This window comes from Coffea arabica, chromosome 8e (assembly GCF_036785885.1).
Source record: "Coffea arabica cultivar ET-39 chromosome 8e, Coffea Arabica ET-39 HiFi, whole genome shotgun sequence".
Taxonomy (NCBI): Eukaryota; Viridiplantae; Streptophyta; class Magnoliopsida; order Gentianales; family Rubiaceae; genus Coffea; species Coffea arabica.
The window spans coordinates 4,659,320-4,676,998 of NC_092324.1; the positions used below are offsets into that span (position 1 = coordinate 4,659,320).

The window sequence follows — 17,679 nt, forward strand, 5'->3', positions numbered from 1 at the left end:
AGCTGATTCTTTGGCAAGGGTGGCGTCCATGATCACTCTACCTTCTCATCGAAATCAAATTTCAATATGCCAAAATTGGGTCATACCTCCGATGTTTGATGAAAATGATGATGGTGAGGAAGAAAATACTTATCATATTTTTGTCCATGAGATCGAAAAGGAGGATTGGCGTCACCTCATCATTGATTACCTTAATCATGGGAAGTTACCAGAAGATCCTAAGAAAAGGGTTGATATACGTCGTCGAGCACCAAGTTTCATTTACTACAAAGGGACGCTTTACCGAAGGTCATTCGATGGGGTGTTTCTACGATGTCTTGGAGAAGATGAGGCCATGCAAGCAATGGAGGAGGCTCACTCTGGGATATGTGGTGCTCACCAATCTGGCCCGAAATTACACTTTCGCATTAAAAGAATGGGATACTACTGGCCAACAATGGTAAAGGACTGTATCGATTTTGCTAGAAGATGTCAAGTTTGTCAATTCCATGGCAATTTCATCCGTCAACCTCCTGAACCATTGCATCCAACTGTGGCGTCTTGGCCGTTCGATGCTTGGGGTTTGGATATAGTTGGACCACTTCCAAAATCTTCTGGCGGACACATTTTCATTTTGGCGGCGACAGATTACTTTTCAAAGTGGGCTGAAGCGGTTCCTCTAAGAGAGGTCAAAAAGGAGAATGTAGTAGATTTCATTCGCTTGCACATCATTTATTGGTATGGAGTCCCGCGGTATATCATCACCGATAATGGTAAGCCTTTTTGTAATGTAGCAATGAACAAACTTTGCGAAAAGTTTCATTTCAAACAATACAATTCGTCCATGTACTACGCTGCTGCAAACGGACTCGCTGAAGCATTCAACAAGACCTTATGTAATCTGTTGAAGAAAATCGTGGATAAATCGAAAAGGGATTGGCATCTTCGAATTGGAGAAGCGCTTTGGGCATACCGAACCACTTTTCGAACTCCCACACAAGCAACCCCATATGCGCTTGTTTACGGTGTTGAAGCTGTTCTTCCACTTGAGTGTCAAATACCTTCGCTAAGAATTGCAATTCAAGAAGGGCTCAGTGGAGAAAATAATGTTCCTCTTAACCTTGAGGAGTTAGAAGCACTCGACGAAAAGAGATTGGAAGCTCAGCAACGGATTGAGTGCTATCAGGCTCGCCTTTCAAAGGCATTCAATAAGCACGTTCGACCCCGCTCTTTCCAAATCGGAGAGTTAGTACTCGCCGTTCGGAGACCAATCATTCTCACTCATGGCGGACAAAGAAAGTTTACTCCTAAGTGGGATGGTCCATATGTCATTCGAGAAATATATACAAATGGCTCATACAAGTTGGTTGCTGAAGATGGATTAATGGTTGGCCCCATCAATGGCAAGTACCTAAAAAGGTACTATGCATAATCGGAACCGCGCGATGCTCCTGGCCCGCATGAGCTAAAACTGTGGATGGCAACCACCAATAGTGTAGTATGTGGTTAAACTGCTGAAACACTCCACCAAGTCTAAGGTGGTAAACAAATAGATACTCCTGGCCCGCATGAGATTAAAATGTGAACGGCAGGAACTACGTGTGACTTGATTCCCTTGTTGGGATACGTAGGCAGCTTAGAGGGCAACTTCTAAGTTCAGTTACACCGCACCAAATCAAATCCTTGTCCCTTACAGAAAAAAAAAGAAAAAGAATTTTCTCTTTCCAAAAAAAAATATATATATAAAAAAAATGCTCCATTTGAATTCTTTTCTCTTAAAAAAAAAAAAACAACAACAACAACAAGAGATAAGAAATGAAAAGCATTTTATTATTCAAAAGAAAAAACTCATTACATGGAAAAAAATGAGTGATAAAATAATTCAAGGAAAAGAAGAACATGGTAGAAAGTCTAAATATCAAATTTGTATTCCACTACAGCTACTTTATATGATTCAAGTGCAGACTTCATATCTTCAAGTTCCTTCATTGCGTCATCAGTCATGATGCTAGTATTTTCAATTGAAGATAGCTCATCATGCGCTTGGGTTATCTCAGCCTGGATCTCCTTGAAGGTCTCATGCTTTTGATCGATAGTCGAACTGATTTCCAGGCCTTGTTTCTCCAAACTGATGAGTTCCTGTTGCAGAACCTTCTTCCTGTCTTCAATGGACTGCAACTTTTCTTCAAGACTTTGCAAGTGACAAGTTAGTCCTTCTTCCTTTGCTTTAACTCTCTCGAGTTGGATGGTCGCGTTGAAAAGGAGTTCTGCATGTGTTTCTTTGCTCATCCTTTCCCACGATGAGGATGCCAGAACATCATATGCCTCCGCCTTGGCAAATAATTCCATCAAGTGATCTTTTAAAGGGAGACCATTGGTAGGATCCGTTCTTGTGATTTCAGCAATGATTTCCTCAGCACACTCTTTTAAAGAAGAGATCTGCTCAGTTGGAGTGTCAAGAATCTGTTCGCGAAAATCCATCCACAAACTCTGCAAGTACTTCCTTCGATGCGCCTGGATCAATTTTTGACCATGAAATTCTGAAACCAATGCTACCTTAGGTTTTTTTCGAATTTCGTGCAAATTAGTCAGCTCCTTCTTTGACAAAGCGCCTCCACTGGGGGCAAGTTGCTTTGGGATGCTGATAACGACTTCGTCACCTTTCTTGTTTGAAATTATAGCATCAGTCTCAAGTTCAAGTGGTGAATTGGTACCAACATCTTCTTGGTGGAATTCAAGAAGTGGGGGCTGAAAAAAATAATGTGTTATGAAGGTTTAAAAAAAAAAAAAAAAAAGAGGAAGATATGATTACCTTAAGCGGCGACACTCCAACCGACGGTGGTGAAAAGGAAATTTCCTCCAAATCAGAAGATGTCCTCTTCTTCGACCGGTTCCAATGACGGCCTTGGCTACTACTGCCACTCGCCAACGAATGGGCTCCTCTTTGGGTAGATTCGATGCCCTGAGCTTGAGTTCCTTCTTGTTCTATAGCCTCGAGAGAATCACGGTCGTCCATCGTTTCAATTTCGACGTCTCCTTCTGTGTGAGTCACTGATAAAGATTTTGAAACCTTGGGCGGCATCTTCTTTGCTGGAATCACTGGTTGTGCCTCTTTGATGGCCTGTCGAGAGTCCTTGGAAGACTTATTTCTTGTAACAACGTTTTCCAATGGGCTGCTAATGATTTTGTTCTTCCGCAAGGTGGATGAGGTAAGACCCGTTACAATCTCTATAACTCCATTAGGATGCACTGACTCGTTGGCGGAGGTAACCTTACCCTTCTTCACTGATTGCTGAGGGATCTTAACGGTGAATTTTAAGGGAGTTGAAGAGACACTATTTGACCGAGTTGACCACCAGGCATCATAGTCTTTTGTGATCAATGGATGCTTCCTGTGCATGGGTATAGTCATTCGAGACCGCGTCTGCGTGCGAACTGAGGAATCCCATAGTTGAATAGCTTCACTTAAGGTATAAGTGTGAGTGATCTCTTTCAAGTTGTTGGGGATGTCCTGACAAAAACCGAATTGCCTGCTGAACCTGCAAGGATTATATTTTTCAATAATGAAAGTATTGCCCTTACGTAGAGTTAAATGGCAAGAGCGTTGACTAATGAAGTAGCTCGTGAGTCTCGATGATAAGGATCCGTCATCGATCAACGCCTTTTCTCCGTTCTCAGTCTAACACAATTTAGGAAGCATCAAAGGATTCGTTTCTTTGAAGATTTCCTCAGCTTCCAATTGGCCATAAAATATTGCCATTTTCTCACCACTAAATCTTGTCATGCGCGCGTGGTGGCTACTCACTTGATGATTTTCGTAATATACATTGAAGTATTGACCAATCCAAGCATAGACGTAATGGATTGGAAAAGTTACCCCACATTCTCCAAGGTTAGGGGTGTGGACGATCTCCCTCAACCCATGATATATGCTCGCGAGGACGGGAATTGCAAGACAAAATCTTTTCCCTGTAGCCATTAAGCATGCAACCTTGAAGACACTCGGGCGAATACGATCGACCTTTTTGCTTGGCAGAAGGAACTTGCAGATCGACCACGCTATGAATGCCGCAATATAGGTCTCCTTTCTTAGAGACCCTGGGATACCCAGGGTGTCAAAAGGGACATTGAAGTCATTCGTATCGGCAAGGTCGTAAGGCTCCACGCTTCCAGAAGGGTTGTAAGTCATTTTTGGTTTAGATGTGGTCTTCCTTCTATTCACTCTACTCGGAGGAGCCCTATACCTAGCCTTTCCTTTGAACCAGAAGCGAATCCAGTCCTTCATCCATACCCCTTGGTCATTCGTCCAGAGGTGGTAGTAAGCCGAAAAAAGATGCCTGCAACTCTCAGGAAGAAGTGGTTTCCCTTCTTTGTCACGAGTGAGGAGTTCCCGCGCCGAAGGAACAACTTCATCGAAAAACGTGCCATCGATTGAAAGGCCACCAAGTCGATAAAGGTCCCAAAGTGTGATGGACAACTCCCCAACGGACGTATGAAGTGTGTTCGTCGAGGGACACCAATATTTGAAGAAGGCTCGCAAGATATTTTCACAGCGGTCGTAGGAGTATCTCGACGCGTAGACGACTTCAAATATGCCAGCACGTGTGAGTACGTCTTTATACCTTCCAAGCATGTTCTCAACCCACTCCCAATAATGAAAAGTGAAGCACGCCTCACCAAAGAAGGACGAAGGGGTTTTCCATGTAGCTTTGTCAACATTGAAGCCCACGAACGGAAGCGTGAATTTGGCTATTTCTGGATCTCCATTGTGAAGTGACGAGTTTAATACGACCACTTCTTCTTCCCTCGATGTAGTGGAGAAAGTCGACGGTGCCACCACTTCCTTGGTCCACTTGCTAGTCCAATCTTCGAGATGAAAGCATCCTTCGAGGGGTATGAAGGATTCAGCGAGCGGGCCGATTGCTGGTTTGTAAACATGTAGTGACAAGCTCTTTGATTGAGTTCCTCCCCTTTCATCCGTCAATGAGATATGGGGCAGTGGCGTGGCATAGTCCTTAATTTGCATGGTTGCTGAAATTTCGCAAACGAGATTAGATGGTGAAAGAAGTTCTCGCGAAACTTTGGTAGTTAAATTACCTAATTGGTGGTCCCTTTCTCAAGTCGCCGAAATTTCTTGGAACTCCCCCCCAAGTGTGATTTTGGCTACCTACAAGAAAACAAGTTGATGAAGTTAACATATTACAAAAAAAAAAAAAAGGTCTCAAATACCATATTTGGTATTACCCTCATAGGTGGAAAAAAAGAGAGAGGCTCAAATATCATATTTGGTATTACCCTAGTAAATGAGCAAAGCAAAAAAAAAACAACAAAGCAAAGCAAAAAAAAAAAAAAACTTTTGCTCAAATATCATATTTAGTGTTAAGGGAAAAAGGGGGGTTCAAATATTATATTTGGTATTATCCTAGCAAGTGAGCAAAAAAACAAAAAACAAAAAAACAAAAAAACAAAAAAACAAAATGAGAACAAAAAAAAGATAAAAACAAAAACAAAAACAAAAACAAAAACAAAATGAAAAGGAGGAACCAATTTGGGCAGTCAAGCTACCTTGCGGCTGAATTCCTAATTCCTTGAGCGGGATACCGAGTTCCTATTGAAGCTAGACCTGACAATAAAAGGTAAAAGGGAGATGGGATGTTCGCAAATAATGGATAAAGAGGTTACAATTTGGACAAGCCAATCAAAAACAAGTTATGTTTGCATATTATGCAAAGTTCCGGAAATAATCGAAACATGCGTACAAGCCAATGGCGCAAAAGCTTCCGCATCTGGCATGCAAAGTGATTTCTATGTCACAAGTATAAATATCCATGAAGGATGAACAAAGATTGGAGATAATCACCTCTAAATCGATGCGACGTTAGCAACGAGACTTCCACACTAGTAGCAGTAAACGCTGGCTCTAATAACCGCAGCAATCTTGGATAGCGATCTTCGGGTTACAAGCAGCGAAGGAGCGGCAACAGCGAACAAAGAAAATAGCGGCTACTCTTGCTGGGTAAACTGTAAGGCGTGAAAAAAGGGCAGCAACTGGAGTTCCAAAGCTCTCTGGGGAAGTTGTGGATTTGTAACTTTGGCCTTGAGAGTTTTATAGCGGAGAGCTTCACTGAAGGTCGGCAGGAATTCAAGTCCCAACACAAGTGGAATTATTGTTTATTCATGGGTTGTCTTCACTCTTAAATCCTCCGTTGATAAGAGCAGGTCAAGTGACTCCTTTTGGTTCGCGCAAGAAGGCTTTGCCTCGGGAATTATGCACGCTTATTAGGACTCCATCAAATGGAATCCAAGTCCAATTCGGAGTCCTCTAGGTCAGTTACAGCATGAGAATGACACTTGCATGGGGAAACTCCGGTAGCAGGGACACGGCAACTCGGCAATAGCGGGAAATTATTATTGCTGTCTCTAGGCTTCTCGCGAGTGAACGCACGGCTATAATCTTGATTATTTATACCAGTAGCACTGCGATTGGGTCCGAGGAAAATCTGGATGAAAGGTGGTTCCAATTCGGATAGGAGTAAACTTCTAATCCTATATGGATTGTTGTCAGGACATTGGGAGGAAGTAACCTCATGTGCAATCGAGAAGGGAGCCGTGCGAGCTTTATTGTTTGAAATCAATTTGTGAAGATATGGGGAACTCGTGTTTAATGTCAGTTATGATTCTGACATCAGTTCGGCTTCACGACATCATGCTCGGTTGATTAGAATTTGTTATGCGTAGTTAATAGAATCCTAACGGATTTCAAATTCTACCTGGAATGCTTCGATAGCAATTGGTTTCTGGTTCGGCCTGGAAATATTATACGCTTGACCGGGGCGGTGGATATGAGGCAAAAAAAAAAAAAAGTGAATTGATCTTTTGGAAATCGAAGGTACTTATGCATTCAATTAGCTTGGAAAGTTCGAATGATCATTCCACGGCATCCCATTTTAAAAGCTATACAACTCTATCTATGGATTTTAAAAGCTACTGTGAATGCTAAAAAATTGGAGTTGACCTCAACAAATGTTAACACAATTTGAATTGGACTTCCTTTTGAGCTTTCGAATTTAATTCGGCAACAAGACTGTGTAGCTCACTAGGGGTGCAAACGCTAACTTGGAGAGTTTGTCCGAATCTTACAAGTGATGCGCCTTGTCAATATGAAGTTAATATGAGGTCGGTTGGTCTTGGAAATTGATATCACCGAAATGTGTCTGATGATACATGCCTAGCGGTGGACTTGAAGCAATTGGTATGATATGTTTTGAGACTAGAGATTGATATTACCAAGTTATGCATGGATTGGTGGCATCCCACGTGGTCATCTTATGATCAATTTTAATGCCACTACATTGCAAAGCTTCAAGTAAAGTCCGTGTAAGACTTCAAATTGAGCATTCCTAATCTAATCATCCTGGAATGCACCTACTACGTAAGATAATCCGGCCTCGGGAAATTGAGAGCACTAGTACTTGATCAATCACTCACGAAATTGAATTCTATGAAGTTTGATTAATCACTTATGTGCCTATTTGGTCATTGAAGTCTTTGTGCCTATTTGGTCATTGATTAATCACTTATGCGGCTGGCTTCCTATTTAGGTGACTTGATTCACAAAGTTTCGAATTCCAATTTGGCAAGAAAGGAACTTAGGGAAATTAAGGAAAGTCAAAACTTGTCCGTTCAAGTTTTACTTTTCACAGACAAGTTTCGAGGGGGCATTTGTAGACAATGGAATTTTAATTAAATTCTAAAAATTACCATTGCTCTATTAAAATATTTTTGTCCAATCGGATATTGCCATATGTCATGTACACTTGGAAAATTTGGTTATTAAGCAGCCAATTATATTTTGCCACGTGTCAAGGTGAGGTGTTCCAAATCAATTCAAATTGCAGGGGTATCTCCACCAACCAAATCATATCATATCATGTATTTATTGGATAAATATCTAAATATTTATTTCTTATTAAAGGGATAATATTTAGAATTGTTTAATCCAAGTATATCTCTTATATACTGCAATGGCCTGGCCAGTAAAATGGCGCCACGTCACGTGTCCCCACGAGTTTGGCCAATCGAGGAATTACTTATCTCTTTATTAATAAATATAAAATAAAGAGATAATATTTGGCTAGCACAGTCCTAATATGATTGCACGTCTTGCAAGACAAGTAAAGTGGTACACAGGTCTTCAACCTCTACCCCTTGCTACAGTTATAAATAGAGGTCTCTCAACCAAATCAAGGACACAAAAAAAAAAAACAAATACACAGAGGGACTTCAAAGAGCATCATATACGCTCAAAGCATTGAAACTCCAAGTTACAAAGGTTCGGCTCTTCAAGCTCTCCAAATCTCCCAAATATCAAGACTTGAGTCTTCAAATATCTTCTAAAGTTCTTCAAATCTTCTATATCAAGATTTGAAGGAATCGGTGGTGGATCCAAGAACAAGCTGCGAAGCCCTTGGATTGGCGTTCGAGGAGAAGAATCGAGGGAAACTCTCCACAAGTTCGAGAAAACTTCCAGAGATTGTACCTACATATTTTTCTAAATTTATATATTACATATTTGTCGTGTATCTCTTTTTCTTGTCGTTTTGCAGACTTGAAATTTTTATCGCGTACAAATATCATAGACTACAAATCTACTTACTTTAGTCCTAAATCACAAACGATACGAGTATTCGTTTCAGGTCAAAATTATCATTATACATTCCAAAATTTGACCAGATTAAATAAGTTTCTTTGACTGAATTTCTTGTTATCAACAATATTTTTCTTTCTTTTGACTAAATTCGGTATGTCCAGCACTACTAAATACGTTTTAGGGCTTCAATTTTGAAATTAATTAATTTTTTGCCCATAAATTTTCATCCCTTTGTCCATAAAAAGAAACACAACCACCTAGAAAGAATTATCTCTTAACATTTTTCTTTTCTATCTTTTTTGTAGTAGTATGATTACACTTAACTCACTCTGGAATTAATATATGCGAATCATTACTTAGCCTAAAAATCGTGTGCCAGAATGAAGACTAACACTTAGTCAAAATCAAATTGCAATTAGTTACATACGAACCCAAAATCTCTAATTGTTGAGGTTTCAACATTGACTACTAGCTAGACCAATACATTATCGAATTTCCTAAAGTACTATAGTTTCATTTCCTCTTCCTGGAATTGAGTAGGCATTAATCTGCATCCTGCAATAATTGTCTTTTTATATTCTTTTGCTCTGTATTATGAAGGTTAATCAAGAAAATGAAGAAACCAAGTTGGAAAATATTCTGAACAAAGCAGCCATGGTGACCAAAACTGTTATAATAACCACAGTAAATGCAGCATGGACGACACCAAATTCAATCTTTGATCTCTTTCTTGAGGGTTTCAGAAGTGGGAATCAAGCACAAGCTCTGTTGAATCATTTAGTTGTTGGAGCTATGGACCAAAAAGCATATACTCGTTGCTTGGAGTTACACCCGCATTGTATTGCACTAACCACGGAGGGGGTTGATTTTTCTGGTAAGGCAAATTTTATGAGCGAAGATTATCTAAAGATTGTGTGGAGAAAGCTTGAGTTTCAACGCACGGTTCTTGAGATGGGATACAGCTTCATTTTCACGGTAATATCTTAAATTTATCCTTGATTTTATAGGATTAAATGATTTGAATTTTCAGGTGACCATTAATACCCAGTAGTACACCTAAATTACAATTAACACATGAATATACGCAATCGCAATTACTTCACCCTTTACATTTAGACACTTTTTCAAATTAACTATAATTTTACAAAAAAAAAAAAATTTTTTTTTTTGAGACCCCTCTTGACAATTGCCCATTTGGTACTTGTTGCCGTTAGGCAAACCATAAATGATTTCACCAAATAATATGCTTCTTGACACTTAGAAATGGTGTAGTAATCAGATGTGAATAATCTCAATTATCTTATGAAGCTGTGGCAATCATCCACAGACATTTTCTACCGGGAAATTTGATCAATAGAAGAATAATCATCAATTATACTTGTCTATGTCCCGCTTAATTAGTTATAGTTGACGGTGTACCAAGCTCAAAAAAGGAAAATAAAATTTGTCCGAGCTTCATGACTTGCAGCATACGAATTACATGATCGCGCGTCGATTGGATATTGTTTCGTTGTTTAAAAACCCTTAATTTGAAAATGGTAAAATAAATAAATACTAGCCCTTTATTTGTTGTGGTACTAACAAAAATAGAAAAGAGAGATTAAATTCAAACCCGTTCATCCTATATGCATGTGCACAACTATCCATTATCAAGACGATAATGTTGTGTAACATTGTCAGATATAATTTGTGTCTCTTTTAAACATGTCCTAAAAGAGAAAAAAGAAAAGTAATCGTTTTCTAAGGAAATCCACACTGTCCAAATTGAAGATATCCATTTTTTTTTAAGGAAGAAATGCAATTCTAACCCTAAAGATTGACTTGTGTCTCAAAGTGCAAAGTGGACCATATTATTTCAATCAGAATAAATGTGGCTTATAAAGTTTTGAAATTTAAGTAAATTTAGGACAATTAATAAAAATTCAACAGTCTCTAGGGGTCAAAATCAAATTGAAGTTAGTTAACAATTTTGACTTTGCATTTTTTGTCCTCAACTTTTAGATTTTCAATCATTATCCTTTTTTAAGTATCTAATAGTGAAATTGATGGTTTTAGGATGAAATGAGATGCAACTTAGATTGAGATTGCGTTAGAAATATGGCTTACTTATTACTTATTATTGCACTATGAAAAATTCATTAATAATGAGCTTTATGATCTTTTTTCTTATATTGATAATTAAACACAAAATTAAATGTCCCATTTAAATATGAGAAATATGTAATAGGTAAGTTAAGTTGATCATCTTAGATGTGCATATTGCATTTCAATAAGTTATGAATTAAGTTTCAAATGAAGATAGTTTAAACTTGAATTGTTCAATAAAACTATCAATGGAATATACACCAAAATTATAGTTTGCAAACATTCACATAAATAGTTTAAACCTTTAGTTTTTGAATTTTAGATTTTGATAAGATTAAAGACATGAAAAAATAAAAGAAAATCTTTTCCAAACTCCCTAAAAGCACTTCATATCAGTACTTGCATTTACTAGTAATTGTAAACACAATTCATAACCACAACTATTTAAAACCCACTTCCACAAGTCATGCAAGAATTTGTGTAAAAGTACCACAATATAGTTATATATAGAAATTAGAATTATCCTCTTCTTCCACTGGTTTTAGTTTATATATTATTTGTGTATTTTTATTCAATTATAACTAATTTAAAAATGATATTTTATTTAGTATAAAAATAGTTTTGTAGGGATACAAAGTGCTTTTAGGGTTCTTATAGCAGTTTGGAAATATATTTATCATATATATAACTCAATTCACTTTTTATTTTTATCTTAAATCCTAGTTATAACTATTTGAAAAATAAGTAGCCACATTGATCGAAAATCGAAACGTTAGAGACCAAAAATGTAAAGTCAAAACTTTTGACTAACGTAAATTTGATTTTAATTGTTAGTTATGGTGATTTTCCATTAGTTGTCCTAAATTTGTCTACAATAAGAGACTTTGGGGGTCATAATTATTTTGATCGAAATATTATGATCAATTTGACATATAGAAGATTAAAATAAGATGAAGGTTATGAATGAGTTTCTTTGAAATGAAGTCTCAGATTGGATCTACGCAAATATTTTCCGCTCCGTAAGCGTCTGTTCTTTTAACCAAACCTCAAGAAGGAAATTATCATTTGAGAAAACTTGGGTGGTATTTTATTTTTCTTACACGTTAGAATAACTACTTCAACTATAATTTGTAGTGCATTAAAACAGCACTCTACCGTTTTTTGGTGGAATATTAATGTGGAAAATAAAAAGGTAACTGCTAAAGAAACAAGATAAAGGCGTAAATTTTACAATCATGAATAAATTGTTTATGCATGTTTCTCTGATGATAGATAAATGTGAAACTAAAAATAGTATTTACACGTCCATTACCAAGTGATTTGATGTTTAAATCTTCAAAGGATATGTAGATGTATTATTCGTTTCCAAAAAACATGCCCCAAAAAAAATCCATATATTAATGTCTAAATTTCTTTCTTCTTTCTGTTTCAAACTCAGGATGCTGATATACTGTGGTTTCGAGATCCATTTCGAAGATTTTATTCAGATGCAGATTTCCAAATTGCATGCGATCATTTTGGGTTCAACTCTACTGACTTGAACAACTCACCAAATAGTGGTTTCATCTATGTTAGATCAAATAACATGACAATCCAATTTTATAAGTTCTGGTGCAAATCCAGAGAAGCATATCCATCGAAACATGATCAGGATGTGCTTAATATGATCAAATTTGATCCTTTCATCAGCAAGATTGGGTTGAAAATCAGATTTCTGGACACAGCCTATTTTGGAGGAATATGCGAGCCGAGTAAGGACCTTAATGTAGTTTGCACAATGCATGCAAATTGTTGTACAAGTCTAGAAACGAAAGCTCATGGCCTTCAAATGATGATTGATGACTGGAAAATATACATGACAAAGCCAGGGAATCGTACAAAACCACATCCTTGGACAAGTGCAAGATATTGTTCTAAATAAACTCATCCATCTTTTTTGTGCCAAATATTGGTGAGCAATTTCAATAAAATTCCAATGACTCCAAAATTTGTGATATATGTTTCTGAATTCACCTTTTGCATACAAAATAGTTGCTTCAAAATTCTCATAAGTGACGTGCGCGGAGTATACATATACAATTAAGCTCATCCTAATCAAGTTTTACATTTATAAACTCCTAAATACCCCACACGCGATTTATCGCAAGTATACGAATCGTGAGCGAGTATAGGGTATTAAGGGTCGATCCCACAAGGAAGATTGCAATTACCGGTACTACTAAAGCTTCTCTATTATTTAGACTATCAATGAATTATAACAAATTAAACCTACTGAAATTATACAAAATAACAAATGAAAGCTCCTTGGGTTGTGGTATCCCTAACTACTCATGCAAGTGCTATATTTGGATCATTGAATACTACATCTAGGCTAATTATGGTGTAATTTCCTTATGCATTTGAATCCTACTTTCGTAGTGAATCAATTATACTCATAACTAATCCATACCTATTTTCATGGTTATGAAATTAGCTACAAGTTCATTTCTTCAATGAAATTACATGAAATGAATCACTAAAAACCACATAAGTGCACCTCTACTTTCGTGAGTGTACTCCCTATGTTTAGCACTTCTTGAACTAGTGTTAAATCTCAATTTTCATTGCAGAAACAACACCTTAGATAATCACAATTAATGGTACCAGATTAATCATGATTTCAAGAGCTAAAGTGCTAAATAACTTGCTCAAATCATAGCAGTCAAATAACCAAATAATAAACACTAACAATTATAGAAAGTTCAACCAAACCCAAGGTATAAACTTTAGAAACACATATTGAACACAAAATCCAGAACTTGTATATTAACTAAACTTGGAATCAAATACAAAAGATAAAGAGTTTGGAAGGAATACAACCCTTGTCACATGAGCTTTCTTCCTTGCCTTCTTCATCCTCCATCTTCATCCTAATCTAGATAATAAACAAGAATGGAAAAGCTACACTACTCTATACTAAGCTAAACTAACACTAGGGAGATGAAAAAACTACATTTCTGCAGCTTCAAGCTTTCTCCCGTAGCTCACTCTCCATTTTTCTGCTATGAACTCCCTTTTTTCTTTTTGCAATGAATTTGGCTATTTTATGATGAAAGGTGGTCAAGAAATGAGGCCTACATCTCCCTTTTACAGTTGGGAATGTTTCTCACATGTATAGCATCGCATGTGAGTTGGTGGGGGTGAAATTGAGTTTTACGCGTACAGAGCAGCCTTTTCTGACCAGTGATCCGAGCTGCTACAGTACCTCGGATCCGTATGGATCCGAGCTCGGATCCACTAACCCAGAAACAACCGAGGGTTCGGATGAATAGTGGATCCGAGTGTGGATCACTTGCTCTGTTTTTGTCCCAACTTCAACCAATCTTTTCTTGATGTTAGAGGCTGAACCAGCTCATGTCTAAAACACAAAAGTTATAGCCTTTTGAGTTATCTTTCTAATGCATCAAGAATCACCTCATTTGGATCTGTGTAGGCTGAGATATGACTGAAATACCCTTGCCTGCTCATTACCCTGTTCCAGCTTCGACCAGTAGAAATTTGCTATTGTAATTCGGCATTTTGACCTGGAAAACCTTCAAACTGGATTTAGATGTCTTCACCAAAGTTGTAGATCTATCTCTTATCTTCAAATGGGTTCAAGAATCATCCCAATCCGATCATTGTAACTCAAGTTATAGCCGAAATACGAAAATGTGTCAAAACTGTCAAAATACACAAAATCCAAGTAAAAAGTGATAAAAACCTCATTTAATCACTTAAAAACATTTATTCACCAATTATAGCCAAAATGATTCATATTCTTCCAATAATATAACCAAAGTGACTAAAAATAATATAAAATGTCATACAATTATTACGTAAATTAGTCACTTATCAAACTCCCCCACACTTAAATCATTGCTTGTCCTCAAGCAATTCACACATAATCAAATGCAATGATTCAAGAGGTGAAACAATATATGCACTTTGTCCAATTTAATTCCTCAAGACTTGGAAAATAATTATTATATAATTATTCAATTCACACTAAATACTCATAATATCAAGTAAAGGAAAGATAATTATACCCTAAATTCAACAAGTTAAACTTAATCTCTTACCCTAACCTAATTTCACAAATAAGCAACCCACATAGTCGATTTATAGCCTTCCTCCTCCTATAATCATCCTTTTCTCAAAATTTTACATCTAAGAGGGATTTATTCATACTAATTTTACTTAATTAGTGAGAATGCCTTTTTACGCGAAAATCGACACTTTTAGGTGAAGATTCCCGGTTACTCAACATTTCACTTATTCAAGTTGCAATGCATACTCTTAATTCAAGTACCTTTTTACGCGAAAATCGACATTTGTAGATGCCAACCCCCGGTTACTCGGTACAAAAATCATTGGAGTAGAATAATTTTTTCTTTCTTTTCTTCTCTTTTTTTTTTTTTTTTTTAAACTAAAGGACAATAAATAGATATTCCCTCTTAGAAAATATATAAGACTAATCAAAGGAGGAATATAACCTTTTATCAACTATGTCAATCACTTACTTGCAAAATTAAGTAAAGAGAAGAAATCTCATTAAACATGTAAAATTATAGGCATAATTTTCCTCACTTTACCAAATATACTTTCTAAAATGTAAAAATTCTAATTGCATAATAACTATTTCCAAGTTAAATGAGGACTAAACCTTCCAAAATACACATAAAGTTTCAACAATTGGAAGAATAAAAACATTTAAAGTTGGAACAAATTAGCCCTTTTTGAATGAAAATGCAAAAATTTGAAGAACTTTTGGGCCATAGTGACATATTGGACAAGATGTTAGACAAATTTTGACGGAGTTTCCCCATATAAATGGAAGAAAACTCCCTGCCAACAAACCCAATTTCAGGCAAATTATCCACATGGCAAATAATTCAAACACAATTCCAATATTTCTAAGCATTTAAATCCACAAAATATCATCACATAGCATTAGAATGCAAGTTCACATATTTCCTCCCCCACACTTAAACTTCACATTGTCCTCAATGTGAGAAAAGGAAAATAAAGAAAGAGTAAAAGAAAATACTCCCCTTATGACTTGCGCAATCCGAATCCATGTCCAAGTGATGAATTTCCAACTTTACTTGAAAGAATGGAGACTTCAATTAATGCACCTTGAAAAAAAAACAAAAATACAATTCTTAAGAATAAAAGCTTGCAACCAACAAGAAGAAAAGTGGAGTTGAAGGAGGAAAAAGAGGGAAGAATGAAGAAAAGTGGTCCGAGGCTTCGTTTGGAAAGGATCCGAGGTCGTTTTTGAAAGGATCCGATGTCGGATCATGATAAGTGAGCTCGGATCAAGAAGCTCAAATTTTTTCTGATTGCAGAAGTGGATCCGAGGCCTCGGATCCATATGGATCCGAGCTCGGATCAAGAAGCTCGAAGTTTTTCTCTGATTGCAGAAGTGGATCCGAGGCCTTGGATCCATATGGATCCGAGGCCTTGGATCCATTGAATCTGCACTTATTGCAGAATTTTTGCAATTTTCAGTTTGACCTCAATTATTCAAAATACACCCTAGATCATTTCTATGTCAAAATAAATCATTCACGCACATGTAAAATGATCTAAACATGCATTCTAAACCTCTTTAATGCATCAAAATTCACAATTACTGAATTTGAGGTATTGAGATCTTTGATCAAACTTCGCCTTTTTCACCTCATTTGGTCACTTTTGCATCTTTTTCCAAAACCTACAAATGAAAAATAACAAAATAACTCAAACTTATACTTTAAACATAAAATCACTCCAAAGTAACACCAACTTAAACAAGCATTGGGTTGCCTCCCAATAAGCGCTTCTTTAAAGTCAATAGCTTGACTATATCACCTCATTTTTCAAGGAGGCTTAGTTAACGAATAATCCACCATTTTAGGCCTTGGTGGATCATTGTAAGGTGACTTAATAGAAAAAGCCACATGAACTAATGATGTGAGAAATGGAAGTGACTTACCTATTCCAAGTGTTTCATAGATATTACCTTGAATATGCACCACTTGAGAATTTACCAAAGGAAATGTCATGAGAGTATCTTGGGCAGCAATACCCTTAGAACCTATACTTTCAATGCACTCCTCAAGAGGGGTGAAAAATGAGTCATTAAAACTCACCTCTTGAGGCTCAAAGTTAGTTTCAAAGGTATTATCATGTGAAATGGATATTTGCTCATTGAAATATAATTGAGATTCATCATTTTCATCCAAATGCAATCCATTTTCACATACAACATTTCCACGATTCATGCTAGGATCATTTTGCAAATTATTAGAAGAAATAACTTCACACAATACATTCAATTGCTCATGTATTCTACCAAAGTGAGAAGCTAATTCATCTATTCTTTCCTCAATCCTATCAAAACGGTCGGAAGTTGCATTTGCTAGCTTTTCTAAAGCTAACTCCCAAGATGGCTTAGAATCATTAGCTACTCTTTCTATTGCCAACTCCCAAGATGGTTTTGATTCATATTGGACACTTTCAGGTTGGTGATCATAAAAATATGAATTATCACTATAAGTACATTGATTATTCCAACCATAAGCAGGAGAATTGCTCCAATTAGCACTATATTGATCAAAACAAGGATTGTAATGCTCTAATTCATCATAATAATCCACATTTTGTGCTTGCATACATGTATTAATAGCATGATAACCTCCACACAAGTCACAAATCACATGATAAGAATTGAAAGCATTAACATTCCTCCCTTGCTCAATTTCATGCATCATGGTGTCCATTTGAACTTGTAACTTAATTACATCAAATTTTGCCTTTAAGCACCTTAAACCATCTTCAAAAGATATACATTCAGTAAATTCTTGGTTACCTCTATTAAAGGAGCTTTGCACTTGGTAACCATCCATTACCAATCTTCCACTTCTCAAGCATTGTCCTCCAAATTGTCCTACCCTTCTCAT

The 17,679-nt window shown here is 36.7% G+C and overlaps 1 protein-coding gene across 1 annotated transcript; it reads left to right on the forward strand.

Annotated features, from left to right (window-relative positions):
• The first annotated feature begins 9,223 nt into the window (after positions 1 to 9,223).
• Positions 9,224 to 12,635, forward strand: LOC113704421 (uncharacterized protein At4g15970-like). The gene is made up of 2 exons (XM_027226325.1): positions 9,224 to 9,604; positions 12,153 to 12,635. The coding sequence occupies exons 1-2, from the start codon at positions 9,224 to 9,226 to the stop codon at positions 12,633 to 12,635; spliced, it is 864 nt and encodes a 287-aa protein (XP_027082126.1).
• The last annotated feature ends 5,044 nt before the right edge of the window (positions 12,636 to 17,679 follow it).

Bases quoted from the DNA above. Each gene is read 5' to 3' on its own strand.
- LOC113704421 (XM_027226325.1), top strand. From the start codon at position 9,224: ATGAAGGTTAATCAAGAAAATGAAGAAACCAAGTTGGAAAATATTCTG. The intron at 9,605-12,152 runs GTAATATCTTAA...TTTCAAACTCAG, and splicing joins GATACAGCTTCATTTTCACG to GATGCTGATATACTGTGGTT.